The 15,685-nt window shown below is 39.7% G+C and overlaps 1 protein-coding gene across 4 annotated transcripts in view; it reads left to right on the top strand.

Annotated features, from left to right (window-relative positions):
• iqsec1a (IQ motif and Sec7 domain ArfGEF 1a) overlaps positions 1 to 15,685 on the top strand; it is a 137,902-nt gene that overhangs the window by 46,762 nt on the left and 75,455 nt on the right. The window contains exon 1 of one of the 4 annotated variants that reach the window (XM_077217732.1): positions 2,907 to 3,179. The exons of the other annotated variants lie outside the window; for them this stretch is intronic. Coding sequence (XP_077073847.1) covers positions 3,106 to 3,179 — 74 coding nt within the window. The 5' untranslated portion in view covers positions 2,907 to 3,105. Of the gene's footprint in view, positions 1 to 2,906; positions 3,180 to 15,685 lie in introns of those variants that run through there. 4 annotated transcript variants of the gene reach the window in all.

Below are 15,685 nucleotides of genomic sequence, written 5' to 3'. Positions count from 1 at the left end.
CGAGGTCTCCAGCAGCAGCCTGATGGCGTCGATCGCAGGAGTCCTGCTTCCTCTAACAAATCCGCACTGATTGGGACTGATGGTGATGATACTCTGGAGACGAGAGTCGATTACGCTCCCGAATATCTTCATGGCGTGGCAGAGCAGGCGGTAAGTGTTGCATTCACTGATGCATTCACCGGCGTCAAACTTTGCCTTTTCGATCCGGACCAGCTGGCAGCCCAGGCTGAGGGAGTGGCACCCTCGTTGATGATCTTATTGGATCCGTGTATATTGGATCCATGTATATATATATATACACTTTAAGACTGTATATTGTCTTAAAGTGACAGCAATCACTGAGGGAGCTCTTGTAAAGTGCAGATGTAGGCTAAGCAACAGCTCCACCAGTGTACAGTGACACATTTAGGATTATTTACAAGTCATCACTTTTACCAATAATTGGCATAGAACTTCAAAAATATTTTGCTATGTTTCATATTTTTGTTAATGTAATTTTCAGTTGAAATGACTTAAACTTCCAAGTTGATTGTACTTAAAGGGTCATGAAACCCCCCTCTTTCAGCTCAGTCTAGCTCATAATATTTTTGAAAAATGCAACTTAAATGTGCGTGGATGGCTGTGAAAAGATGGGATGGAGTGGGTGTGGTGTGGCCTGGCAGGGGGGAGGGGGGAACTGTCATCAGCAGTGGCCCATGCATATCGACTGTCACTAAAAATCATTGGTAAAACCTGAGGAAATGCTAGATTTTTTTTATAGCTGGCAAAGTTAAAGTCTAATGAAATACACTGACCCTTTATTATTCTCCTTTCAAAAGTAACTGAATGCCCTGCTACATATATTAGCCTACAGTAATCGTAAATTTATTTTAAACATATTAATATACATGTCTAATTATAATGTCATTATAAAATATATATTTGTTTATATACACACTATAAATGCCTATATTTGAAAATAATTAATTTTCCGCTTAAATTTTTTTTCGTGCATAGCCTATAGATCTTCGCGCCCCCTGAACCCCAATGACACATATTTAATTACACGAATTAAGCATACAATTGATGTATTATTGAAATATCTAAAATTTGAATAACGAGCGCTTATATAACAAAAGGCAAGTAAAATGACCAGGGTTACATTTTAGACACACACATACCTATGAAGGGATAGACAAGTCCTCGGGTCTTGGTACTGCATTACTCGCAAGACGTAACTTGCATGGGTCGTCAACAAGGTCGAAGTCCACCATTCTCCAGTTCTCGAAGCTCTCTCGGGTAAAATGTTTGCGGCACACGTACAGATTAGATGTGTCCGTGGTTGATGGCCAACACACTGCCCGGAGCCAGAGTCTAGCCCTGGCAGCATCGCGGGGAAACATATTCAATCAACTTTGACTTTTGCTCCACGAAAACAAACACTTGCGTCCCATGATTGTCTCTCTCCTCTACTACGCGATGAGAGAGCGATGAGTCACGTCACAGCCTGCGATGAAGATTTTAAACCCGGAAGACGAAAATAGTGGAAAAAAACTAAAATTTAACCATTTTCACCCTACTATTAAATCTATCAGATGCTAAAATTGTCTTCCATGGTGTTCAACACACATACCTCTGTTAAAATCTCAGAAAATTTGGTTTAGGGTTTCATGACCCTTTAAAGGCAGCAACTTAATCTAATAGTCTGTCTTTACATTGCTTTAATGCGTTACTATTAAACGTGTCATATTTCTGTCCAGTGCAGAGTGAATCCAGCATTTATATGTAGATATACATATAAATATATAAAACATATAAAAACATTTAGTTTTATTCACTAGATTATATAGGCCAGGGGTGGCCTGTGTCGGTCCAGGAGAGTTTTGCTCAAACCCTGATGATAACTCCGCTGCCTGTATCTTTCCAGTAACCCTGAGGACCTTGATTAGCTTGTTCGGGTGTGTTTGGTTAGGGTTGGAGCAAATCTCTGCAAGACTGTGGCTCTCCAGATCTGACATTGGCCACCCCTGATATATAGGCATAGCCTCGGAAGCGAGCCAAGTCTTCTCCCTTCACAATCACTAAATGCTGTCGCTTTGTCAGTTCATCGCTATCTCATAAAGTTCCATTATAATCAATGAAGCTGCCAACAATGCAAATTAAATCTGTTACTTACACCGTGTCTACACTGTTTGTTAATGAGAGGTTTCTGAGCCTGCATAACTCACCCCGGATTAAAAAAGGTGAGACTCTGACTAACTTAAACACCTCTGATTAGCCACTGCGTTCAACAGATCAAAAACTATGTCAGTGATTGACTACATTGCTCACCGCTGCAAAAACACGTTGTAAATAGATACATTTGATGTTCTCCAGAGTGCAAACACAAATACTCACTGAAGTGTTTGCCAAATCTGTTTCGCCAATATATTATTACAGTATCAACTGAGGGTGCACTTGATTACCCCTGTGGAACCAGGCCCCGCCCCTTTTATTTGAGGCAGGAATTATTTAAATGAGGAATATGAGGCGTTTTAGGGAGTTCAGAAACAGTGACACTGATATAGAGAATATCTCCCGCTGGAGGGACTTTGTAACTTTGCAGAGCTTTTTCATGCTCAAACAGCAACATTACACACTAAAGACAGATGAAGATGTAAAAAAGCAAAATAGGCCCCTGTTGTCAATGCTGTTTCATTTCTCAGATCAGAAACACACTCTCTTATCCTCTTGACCTCCGGCTGCTGATGTTGATGCTCTATTGCGTGTGTGTGTGTAATGGGCTCTGTGTTCAGGAGCTCTCACCTCCTGTTTCCATGGAGACCAGAGAGCCAATCAGCGTCCGTGGATGCGGACTGTACTAAAGCCTGCAGATGGAGGAGGCAGAGCATGTCTTACACACGAAGAAATCTCACATGTGTGCATCCGTATCCACACACACACACACACACACACACACACACACACACACACACACACACACACACCTCGACAGCATTTGTAATCCTGTCCGTGCTCTGCTTCGTGTCAATGCACGCTCCCCACATCATGTAACACCGCGCGTCTTGCTTCGGGCTGATGCGCGTGTGACGTCACGGGCCACGAACGCAGCGCTGTTCCACCTGAATGAGCGAGAGTACGCGCTCACGGCACACGAGCACTCGCAGAGCCGCGGCCATGGCGCACAGACTCAGCATGATGTGAGTAAATCATTACTTCCGCATGTGTTTTTACCACAGTGCACCTGTGTTGACGGCGCGTCGAGTCGTGTGTGTTATGTTGAGGCTTTGTGATGGGCTTGCAAATGTGCGTGTGTGATTAAGGACTGACGTAATGATGGAGAAGCTGTTGTGGTCATTAAGTGAGCAGGATAATGTGCTGCTGTTGCAGTGAATGGCAGTGATAGTGATAGCACTGAGGTGTTTTCAAGCGTCAAGCAAACCACCCTGTGTGTCTGTGTGTGTGTGTGTGTGTGTGTGTTTCGATGGAGTTGATGTGCATTATGACGCAATTGCACAGTCACATGCTTCTAGCACAATGTGCTGCTATAAACTGTGCGGTTTGATGTATTTATCCTTCATGTGCAGGACTCAGTCTGGCCATTCGTCCTAAATATAATTGCAGACATTATTTTAAAGCATTATATCTTTCCTTTTGCTGTTTATTTCTATGCCCTTGCTCTTTTATAAAGCGCAACAGAATACAAGCATCTGAAAAGTGCATCAGTGAGTGCGTTTGTGTTTGTTTGACCCTCTCAAGGTGACCGAGGTTAAACTGAAGCACACATTAGCACTAGTTCATGGTCTTAAGGGAATTTACACTGAGTTTGAGGAGATTTACTGCTGTCCTGCTTCTACTGCTCAGTGCCGACTGTTTACTGCTGGATATTTATTGTTGTTGTTGATGTTGTTGTTGCAATAAGCATGCAGTATTTGAAGTGTGCACTAATAAGCGTTTCCTTTAGTAGTATGCTTCATTAAATGACCTCATCACATCCTATTTGTAATTAAGCCAGTGGCATCCAGTTCTTGCTATAATCAGAAATATATGTATTTTGTTATTGTGTGTACATGCACTTGTAGGGCTTCACAATATGGTCAAACTATCAATCTAAATATAGTAACAATAAGGCTAATATTAAATTAAATAAAAAAATACTTAATGGAAAACATAAGAAATATGACTATTGTAATATTTCACTGTAAAATAAAATCATTTATTTGCGTTCTGATACATTTGCATCCAGCCATATCACTGAAGGAGTCATTGTACTGACGGGATGCTGAAATGGCTAAACAGTTAAACCAGTGTCACACACCGTGACCAAACCATTATATTTCACTGTGAGTTTAAAGACTTCATGAAACCACTAAACGTGCACAGTTCTGCCCTGTGGGGACGTGCTTCCTCTTGACTGCTGGGACAACAAGCAATGCCCTGCTGACAAGCCCAGCCCAGCATATATATAGCATGCGTTACATGTGGGTCCAGGCTGGTTTGAGGTGGTTTAATGGTGGTCTAGCTGCTAGTCATGCTGTTCTCAATCAAAACTGTGAATTTAAAAGGACCATAATAGAGCCAGTACCAAAGAAAAAGACCACTGTTTTGTCCTCATTTAACTTGTAATGTAACGCCATCAAATTTTTTATATCTTTTAGAAACGCTAATAATGAGTTGGTAGAATTTCTTAATGGTAAGTTGAGTGTCATTGGCAAAACAATGGAAATTGCTTCCTAAAAATGCTACCAATTGGAGCAAATCCAGATAAAAGAGAGTAGGACCGAGGACAGAACCTTGGGGAACCCCCTGTCTGTTGATACCCTGCCGAAAAATACAGCAGAAACCAGCATGAACTCCATGTTGGTCCAGGCTGGTTTATGCTGATTTATGCTGGTTAGAGCTGGTCTAGTGCTGGTCTAGCTGGTGGACCTAGTCGTGCTGTTCTCAATCAAAACTGATCTGGTATAGCTGGTCCACAGGCACTCCTGCAAACCAGCGCTTCTTCTACCGGGTAGCCTTCATTTTATGTTATATTAGCCGCATTATTTGTAAGGCTGTAACATACATGAACATTATTTGCCAACTGATATTTCTAGCTAGAAATAGGTGGCCAAGATGATGTCATGAATGTTTTTGTATGTTTTTTGTTTTTTGTGGAAGAGAAAAATATTTTTGATGTTTAAATCTGCTCGGGGGAAAAAAGGGTTGTGCTGCAATAAGAAGCAATAATGTGTGACAAACACTGGAACATTTGTGCACTTTCCCTGTTACGTCCATGTAAGCATTGCCTGCAGTGACTAAAGCAGTGCATCTGTGACCGAAGCAGTGACGCTGTGTGTGTGACGGCAGTCTGGTGCAGAGTTACATAAGACCTGAGCACTCATGGAGAAATCAACATCTCCACCTGTCATTTATTCATCGATGTCAGGCATATTTCTGTACATGAAACCGTTTCAAAAAGATGAGAGATTTATAATGTTGCAAAAGTGTACCTTAATTCCCCTGACAGCAAACCATTGTATTTTCCGCTGTCTAAACGTGTGGCCTGACCCCTGTCTCAGAATGAATGTGTATTTGAATCCTCATAGCTACGCAGTGCTCAGGGTAATGCAGGACATCAGGAAGCTGAAGTGTGTTTGTAGTGTTGAGTCGATGGCGGCGGGTGTCTGACGTGTTTGTTTCTCCTTGTGTCGTAGGTATGTAAATGCTTTGCACCAGTACTGCTGTCCTGCGCCGTGTGGCTCTAAGCCGCTCGCTGTACCTGCTCCTCTCTCTGAGTGCAGGTAAGAGGCGCTCTAGGCCAAACCTGACAGACTGACTGCTGCTCATCACACGCAACTGCGCTAGAGAAACCTCACGTGATATCCATGTTTAAGTCAAGTTAAAGGCATTTCATCAACTTGTTTCATATTTTGGTCTGTTTTATCTTGCGTTCATGCCATGTTGTAATTACCGTGAATTCGAGATGACAACACGTGACATTCGTGAACACACCCTAATTTTAAAGGTTTTTAATGTATAATACAACTTTTCAACACTAATAATGTTGGCTAGCTTGATCTTAGATCAAATCTATTTCATTTAAGGGTATAAATCATACATTGTTGTTGAAGAGCTTTAAATCTTTGCTAAAACTTAACACCTTTGCTGTTAGTTCAAATAAAGGATATCTGTAGTGTCAGGACAATATTTTGAAATGTGATGTGCTTTTATTAGCATAGATGGTTTACTGTAATTCCAGTTCATGAGAATGATATTTGTTTGTTTCCATAATATCAAACTGCCAAACAAGGTAATAGAGTAACACGAAGACTTGAAATGACCTGCCAAATGATAGAAATTGCTTCAGTTTTTCACCAATGGAAATGTTAACATATTCATACATAAAATTACAATTCAAATATTTAAACCTACAAAACTGCAATAGTTTTTTGTTCTTATCTAAATCAAATCTGAATCATTGTGAATGGTTCAGTGTGTTTTTTTGTTTTTTGTTTTTTAGTTAGGTGTAAATCTCTTGTCCTGTTATTTACATCAGTTGATAGGTGATTGAAAGATTTATCTGATTTCAGTTTTAACATTAGTGATTGACTGCACAGAAGTGTGAACACACTTATGTCAACGAACACACTTGGAATTCATGTCAATTTAAGATGGTCAGCTTAAGTTGTAGAACGGGGCTGTCAATCTGGTTCATAAGTGAATTGAGCGTGAACAGGACGGGACATTGCGCTCCGAACAGGACCTGGCAACCACTGCGTAAACCTCTTTGCTTGGGGCTCAATCTGCTCCCTAGTTGAGCAGTCACTGTTGCCACAGGATTTACAGTTTAAAAATAACCACAATTTATGATAATTTATATTTATGGATGTTCTGCAGTTGTATATTTCATTAATTTTGTTTAATAGATTCCTTGAGGTTTTGAAGATTCTGCATTGTAGGCATTTAGCTGCTTTTTTAGAGATGTTTCACATGTCTGTTTTCTGTCCTATTAATCTCATTAACTGGAATTTCATTAACTTATTTTTTAAATTACAAAACACAATATGAATCGTGTGTTATTATAGACCAATTTGTTGTCAGTAACAGCTTGTCACACACAAAAGTGATGGCAAAAATAACTCAAGTAGTTATTCTCAAAGACTGCTGAAAACAGCCATTGTTTGAGTGCCCTGCATCTCACCATAACGTCTCAGGTTACGTACGTTACCCTGGTTCCCTGAACACGGAACTCGAGCTGCGTCGAGACGCTGTATCGGGAGCAGGACCCAATGAGATATATTTAGCAGTAGCTTCCACGCTGCCAGAAAATCTAAATAACGGCGAGCCGGCAGGGAACAACTGAACTGGCAGCTTTGCGCTCCGAAACATGAGGTGGCGGGGTTGGCAGAACGGCTCTTTGAGGACACCGAAGAGAAACGGGCACCGTATAATGAGGGGAATCCCCTTCTCCCCTAAGGCGACTGCTCTCAGAAGTCTGACGGCCTCGGCTGCGAATGCCACCCAGACCCCCCTGATTGTGGAGGAGCCCGATCAGCGACGCTTTGTTTCTGTTGCACTCTGTGCTGTGAGGACCTTGTAGACGGCCGAGACTGCTGCTGCCCAGCAGTCTCGGAGACCATAGATCGGCAAGGAAGAAATCGCTGGAACTCTGCTGCCTGTTTCTTTGCCTCCTGAAACCTCTCGACGACCGAGGTGACAGAGTTGCCAAAGAGGCCAGAAGGCGAGAGCGGAGCAGTCCAGCAAGACAGTTCTATCACGCATGTCAGATAGATGCCTCTCCGAAGAGACAAATCTGTAGCCCCACACGGTTCTCGAATTGTATCAGCGCTAACTTCCTCACTATCATCCAGGTACCTTAGCAGGTCAGCCTGATATACTTGCAGTATAGACATAGTGTGCAAGCATGCTGCAGCCTGACCTGCTACCGAATACGCTTTACACACCAGCGTCGATGTAGCTTTAAGAGGCTTGTAACGATGTAACGTCGGGATTTTAGTGACGATGATGACTTGGGGGAGAGATAGCGCGCAAGCGTCTCTTCAGCCCGAGGCCTCGTCACGTAGCCATGTTGTATCAGACTCATAATATTACTATAGTTTGAGGCCTGTGGGCTGAAGATACGATATGACATAGGTTTCTTCCACGAAGCGCCTATGACGTCTCGTCACACAATTGGACTGATTTCACATGTGCTTCAAGTAGCAATCACACAGGGGCGTTCCCACAGCGTCTCGACGCAGCTCTAGTTTCCTTGAAAAGGAACTATGCTAAACGCCTGCTTTTGATCATCGTCCCCATCTGCCGTAACGCTCAAATCCTATACTCCTGTATGGTAAACATTCAAAAATCATCTCCTGAAAAAGTCCTGACAAATTTGAGGCCAGATGCTATTGTACCAGTGATGTAAGCATGAAAAACCATAGAAACTGTCAGATCTTTTCACTCCTGTCATGTTCAGTGGCGGCTGGCGGGGGACATTTTTGAGGAGGCTGGCATTTCATTGCGATTTGGCTAGTTACTTTTCTTGCATACAACATTTTGCCAGTTTTCTGCCATCATTTAGTGTACATGTGCTGAACGGTTGGTATTGGTCTATAATCATCAGAATCATGGATATGTAAAGCGTGCTTGAATGAGAAGTCAGATAATGTATGATTTAGGATGCCTAGACCAGTGGTTCTCAACTGATGGGTCATGACCCAAAATGAGTCCCAGAATAAATAAAATGCAACCAAAAAAAAAAGGCTTATAAAGGAAGAGGAAACACCTCTCATATTTGTTATCGTTGATGTCCGTCTGACCAAACATGCATTTTGGCACATTATACAGCAAATGATACAGATGCCAACATGACATGCCTTCATCCTCCAAATCTACAAAAGGTAAAAACTTTTATGATAAAAAACAAAACTAAAAACACACACACACACACACACACACACACACACACACACACACACACACACACACACACACACACACACACACACACACACACACACACACACACACACACACAGTCTACATTAAATACAGGTACATTGCATTTGTTCTGAACAAAATTGTCAATTCTCTTATTTATTTATTCCTATGTCATGTTCAGTGGCAGGACATTTTTGAGGCGGCTGAGGTGGAAATTGATTGGGAATTGATTAAAGCAATATTAGACTTGGCTTTATCACAGTGTTTGTGATAAATACACTCCTATACGTGGATAATATAAAGTCTTGATAACTGACCACACCAATTTATGAATGGCCCTGTCATAAATATCCACTCGCTTTGAGCTCCTCCGGTAATTTGGATTCCATTGACATTTTGGCCAAACGGGAGAGTCGCTCTTCAGTTTTTGTTTTTAGTCTTTTTTATAATCTACACCTGCAAATACACTGAGGTTTAGCTTCTCTCATAACCAATGGAAGGCTTGCTTCAATGTGATAATGACAGCTAATTGGTTTTAGGAATGACAGATCAACGCTTTTGATTGTAATTGGTTATTGGTCAGTTTGTTACATATTCCCTGTGTGGATTGCTGGACTTTTATGTTGAAGTGTTTCCTGTTTCTTGTGCCATGTTTTGTAGTCTGTTTGTAGTCCTCAATAGGCCAAGCTCCGCAACTGTATAAACATTAAAGTCCAGGAATCCACACAGGGAATATGTAACAGTTTGCCTCCCTTCTGCCTTTTTTGGAAGCGTTTTTGACAGAAGTCTGTGACGTTGCATTATGTGAAAATCCATTCTGATTGGTCAGTTTAGTAATCGTTATGCTTTCAGCCTCCTCCGGCACTGCGTGTAAATCAATGTACCAATCGCCTGGTATCACGCATAAAAGAAAAATCAAAATAAAATATTACTCTTTATTATGGTCATCATATGGTAAGAAATTGATTACAATAAATGTTTATTATTGTTTACCTACGATCAGTTAAAATGTGGGTCATGAAGCACCACTGGCTGAGAACTGCTGGCCTAGAGTATGCTGTGTGTGTGTGTGTGTGTGTGTGTGTGTGTGTGTGTGTGTGTGTGTGTGTGTGTGTGTGTGTGTGTGTGTGTGTGTGTGTGTGTGTGTGTGTGTGTGTGTGTGTGTGTGTGTGTGTGTGTGTGTGTGTGTGTTTGCGTGCTGTTCTTATAGTGTGCTTCTCTCACAGGAACCATAATGTGCTGCATCAGTTCTGCTGTCCTCCATCTGGAAGTAGCAGTCCTTCGAGATAGCAGGAATAACATCTCCTGTCCTGCCAAGGATCTGTCCCATCTCACAAAGCGTTCTTCCAAAAGAGCTACATGCCCTCATCCGTCCGTCCGTCTCCTGCTGGAACAGTGTGTTCCTCTGGGGAATAAACATCACTGTGTAGGACAGATGGGAATCTTTGTGCAGTAGTTCATTTAAAAGTTCAGTCCGTGAACACTGGAAGAACACAACCATAGTGCTAGAACTGAACCATGCAGTTTAATGAGTGTTTAACCACAAACGTGTACCTCTAGTACAAAGATACAGAACTGAGTGTATTTTGGACAGTGTGGAAGAGTGAAAAAGCAGTTTCATTCAGTACTTGAGTTATGCATGACATGAGAAAGCAATATCCACCTAAATATCAATTACTGTATCACAACTGTATTTGCGTTGCCTGATATCAGTAGCTTATTGTCTTGAACGTGACAGGATTCAAATTAAAAGTTTTGTTTTTGACCCTCTTGCATATCATTTTTCTTTTACATCTGTGCAAATTTATTTTCTTTTAATTCTTGAGTGATTTAATAAGGACTGTGTCATTCTGCTCAGTCTGGACTGCTTACTGTGTTTTTAGATATATACTCTTACACTCTAATATTGTAAAAATATTACCACTAAAACACTGCAGCCCCTGCTAACAAAAATATGTTCTAAGAATATTTTGATAAGTTTTAAAAAAGTTTTTTTTTTTTTGCGAATGTTAAGGGAACATTCCATTTCATCATTTTGCAAACATAATGGGAATGTTTTAGAATATTCAGAGAACATTCAAAAGTAAGTATAATATTTAAAAATTAAATTACTACTGACTACATATTATAGCTGGCAGTGTCACATGACCTACAGCAGGACATCAGCCATGTTGCCCAGAGGTTTGTGAATCTGACGGCTCCTCTCCCGTGGCCTCGTTGGATAGTGATGTCCACTGGATGCACATCTAAAAAATCAGTGTGTTTTTCACCTACTCCTTTTATAATTACTGTGTATTTGGACATGCTAGTCATTTTACATACTGCTTTTAGCTCAGCTTTATCTTCCATTTAGAGTACGAAGAATGAACAGAAATTAATATCAGCCGTGAACCCACAAAATTTGATTACAAAACTCCAATATGAATATATGATGAGATGATAACTAGATGCCAATCGCATGTGAAGTGATGAGGTCATGTGGCATACTGTTTGAAACATACTCCTGTTTTTATCGTTACATCATGCTTTAGGTATGTGTTGCATGCTGGGAGCTGCATGGGACGCTGGTTTGCTTCATGGACCAGCTACACCAGACCAGTTTTGATTGAGATCAGCATGACTAGGCTGGACCAACATGGACTTCATTCTGGTTAATGCTGTATTTTTCAGCAGGGTATCAACAGACAGCCAATCACGTGCCTCATATATTTACGCACTTTGAACCGACACTGAAACACCATGCGTTGTATAAACAATATTTTCAGCGTTTGAGGGGAAAGATGTAAATTGGGGTCTGAAAACATGTCAATTGAAGTGAGGATGAGTGTCTGTTTTATTTTTACCTTTATAGTTCGAAAAATGCATTCAGGAAAAAAGTTATTATGAGGAAGCGCAATGCATTTATGTAAACAGGTCACTTGATGCGTTTGCTCAATAACTAACCCAGGGGTTTATGAATGTACCAAGTGAAACTCAGGGTAAGTATAAGCAGTGTGAAGAGTGAAACAATATACCCCAGGATTGTGTTACCCAAGGTTTGGAATGACCCAGGGTTAACTATTTCAGGTGTGAAAATACCTTCTATTGCCTCTAGTGGACGACACAGACCATTACATCAAGATCTTGGCTCCATTCCAGTTCACATATTTCTAAGAATGAAAGTATGTTATGTGCTGATGCATACTTCATACATTTAACAGCAATTATGCTGTCCAGGAACCTTTGACATTCAACTTTCAATAAACTATGATTTGGAGGGATGGATCTTTATGCAAGATGGTGTATGGCAGGCCGCCTGTCTGGTTCATCGTTTGTTTGTGTTTTGTCATTATTTTGTTTAACTTTTTTAATTCAACACATTTCTTCACTTTTGACTTATGATTGGGTTCAGTTACTATTCATCAAACCAACTGTGCATGTATTCCCCAAGGTTCTGTCCTCGGTCCTACTCTCTTTTGTCTGTATTTGCTCCTGTTGGGTGGCATTTTTAGGAACCACTTTCCATTGTTTTTCATTGTACTTACCATTAAGGCATTCTACCAACTTATTATTAGCGTTCCTAAAAGATATAAAAAATTGGATGCCATTACATTTTTTAAAGTTAAATGAGGACAAAACAGAGGCCACTTTCTTTGGACAAGTAGATGGCTCTATTAAGGCCCTTTTAAATCATTGCTCGAAAATGACGGTAAGGGTTTAGGCTTTTTAATTGATGATCACTTAAAAATGGATAAGTAAAAAAACTGTGGTCCAGGCTTGTTTTTATCATTTGAGTCTTTTAATTAAAATTAAGCCTTTTCTACCAAATTCAGACTTTGAAAGAGTTTTTCAAACTTACATCCTTTCATGGTCAGATTTCTGTAACTCTGTATATATATATATGTATATATATATATATATATATATATATATATATATATATATATATATATTAGATAGGGACAGATACAAAAAACATAGATAAACTTAAACAGTCATCTGATGTATGTGTCAGTGTTTTTAGCTAAAGCTAATTTACAATACTCGTCCCTTGTAGGGCTTTAAGTTAAAAATAAAAATACAGACTAACATTATTATGAATTAGATCAAAATAAGAGCAAAATACAAAATATGAGAGAGAGAGAGAGCACTATGCAAAAACTAAATATGAGAGCAATATTGTTCCTGAATTAGCCACAATTTAGATTTTTTTTTGAAGGTGGGTAATGTTGGACTACATTTCAAGTGGTCTGGGAGAGAATTCCATAATTCTGCACTTTTACTGAAAGGCACTTTGAGCAAATGATGTTCTACAGAAGGGACACATACAATTGCCTTTTAACGCCGCTCGGGTCGTGGGTCTGGTAACACTTGGCTGTCTTGTTATTGTTTGCAAAGGGGTCGAGGAGCAGCGTTATTTAGGCATTTGAAGACCAATTTAACAAAGTGCAGGGAGATAAAAGTAGCAAAACTTAAAATCTTATATTTGCTTAGAATCTGGCAATGATGGTACCCTATTCTCTTCTTGTCCAGGATTTTCAAGGCTCGGTTATAAAGACACTCTATAGACTTTACTGATGGCTGGTGAGCTTGGGACCATGTGGTTAAGCCATACGATATGTGTGAGAAAATCACAGAATTTATAAAAATAAAAGCACAGTCAAGAGTCAAGCAGTTTCTTATCATCATAAAACAGCGCAAGTTGGCCTTAATGGTTTTACTGATTTTCTTGATATGACTTTTCAAATTCAACTGTTAGTCTTTAATTATTCCCAGATACTTCACTTCAGGTACTTTTTCAATAAGCTCCCCATTAATTTGTACATTCAATAGTTGTGTTAAAGGTAGTTTTTCAATGGAAAAACAGACGGAGTTTGTTTTTTTAGTGTTTAAAATTAAACAAGATAAGGCCAGCCAAGATGATATTTTGCCTAAGTTGGCATTTAGTTTATCAGCCACAGAAATACAGGTATTACCAGATGCATACACCACTGTGTCATCTGCATACATCTGTAGACCTATATCTGCACATGCATCTGGCAAATCATTAATGTAGAGACTGAAAAGAATAGGTCCCAAGACAGTGCCCTGAGGGATCCCTGTTTCAATTTTTGAGAAGTGTGGATCTCACATTATTAATATAATGTATAATGTACAATGTATAACACATTGTTCATGGCCTTTTAAATATGATTCAAACCAAGACAACGACTGTTTAGTTACATTGAACTTAGCTAATTTGGATTAGCTACTTGTAATGTACTGTATCAAATGCCTTTTTTAGATCTAGAAATACTACACCAACTACATTTCCCTTGTCAAGTGATTGTTTGATGTTTTCGGTTAATAAACAAACAGCAGATTCAGTAGAGTGGTTGTGCTCGAATCCAAATGGCAGAGGACTCAGATCATGGTTTGTCTCAAGATAGTGCATCAGTTGTTCTGAGACAATGTTCTCCAGGACTTTAGAAAAACTGGAAGAAAATAGGTCTATAATTACAGGACATTTTATCATCTCCAGATTTAAAAAGAGGTGTTACAAAAGCATGTTTCCATTGCCCGGATTTGCCCAGATTAAATGGAAATATTAATAAGATTGGTGAGAGGCTGGACCAAAATGCTACTGTATTTTTTAAGAAGAGCTGTGTCTAGGTTACAAATATCTTTTGAGGTGGTGGTGTTTAGGTCCTGTATGGCTTTCAGAAGCGCTGTGTGATTGACCTCCCTGAGCTCCACGAGTTATCTTGGTCTTCAAGCAGGTGTATTGTTGTTAGGCCTATATCGTTCCTGCTTGGAAAGCTTGATGCAAGGTTATTAAGAGATTGTATGAACAAGTTATTGAATTCTTCTTCAACTCTTCAATTCTTGTTTTCACCCATTCTAAGTTCATATTTATTTCGGTGGCGGTACCCTTTGGATTTAGTAGGCTGTTTAGATGCTTCCAAATTATCTTGCCATTCCCTTCGGCCTCTGATAGAGCTGAATGTAATAATTTGATTTGGACATTGTGAGTTCTCTAACGACTTGGTTACGCAGACCTTTAAATTCGCTCTGCATCCCTAACAAAACTACAAACAGTGCTAAATGCTGCGGCGAGGTTTTTGAAGAGGGTAAGAAACACAAATCTATTGTTCTGGTATTAACCTCTTTATATTGGCTCCCAGTCCATTTTAGAATTAAATTTTAATTTGTATATAAATCTTTAAATAATCAGCACCAGGTTAATCAGGTTCGCTTTTTTTTGGTGCTATATAAAAAAAAACAAAAAAAACAAGACGATATTTGGGACACACTACTCGATCTCTATTTTGAATATATTGGGTGGATAGGTAGTGAACTGATATTCAGCCCTTCTTTATAATATCCTGGGGCCTCATTTATAAAAGAGTCCATAGAATCCCAACCAAAAGTGAACATACACCAGAACCAGTACGCCAGAGTTTTTTTTTTTTTATTGGCCCTGATAGTATTGTGTGTGTATGTATGTTTTTATTGTATGTTGGTATTGTCTGTATTATTTTATGTTTCTGTTGACCTGCCAGGGGACTGCGGATGAAAATTAGCTTTTGGCTAAATCTGGTACAATGCATGAAATGGAAACATTTATGTTAAGAATTGTACATGGTCCCTTTATAAATAAATAAATTAAAAAATGTAAAAAGCAGAGAAAGGCGTACACAAAAAAAGATGTAGAATTATAAAACCTTACGTACGCACACCTGCATGCATTTTTCCCTTTATAATCCACAGTCTACCTGAGAATTTACGCACGTGGAAAAGTCTCACATACCGCCCTTTACAC

This window comes from Siphateles boraxobius, unplaced genomic scaffold (genome assembly GCF_051911475.1).
Source record: "Siphateles boraxobius isolate OS27281-9 unplaced genomic scaffold, OSU_SipBor_1 76, whole genome shotgun sequence".
NCBI lineage: Eukaryota > Metazoa > Chordata > Actinopteri > Cypriniformes > Leuciscidae > Siphateles > Siphateles boraxobius.
The sequence above is the reverse complement of the archived record's forward strand: the minus strand, read 5'-3'. Positions and strand labels throughout refer to the sequence as shown.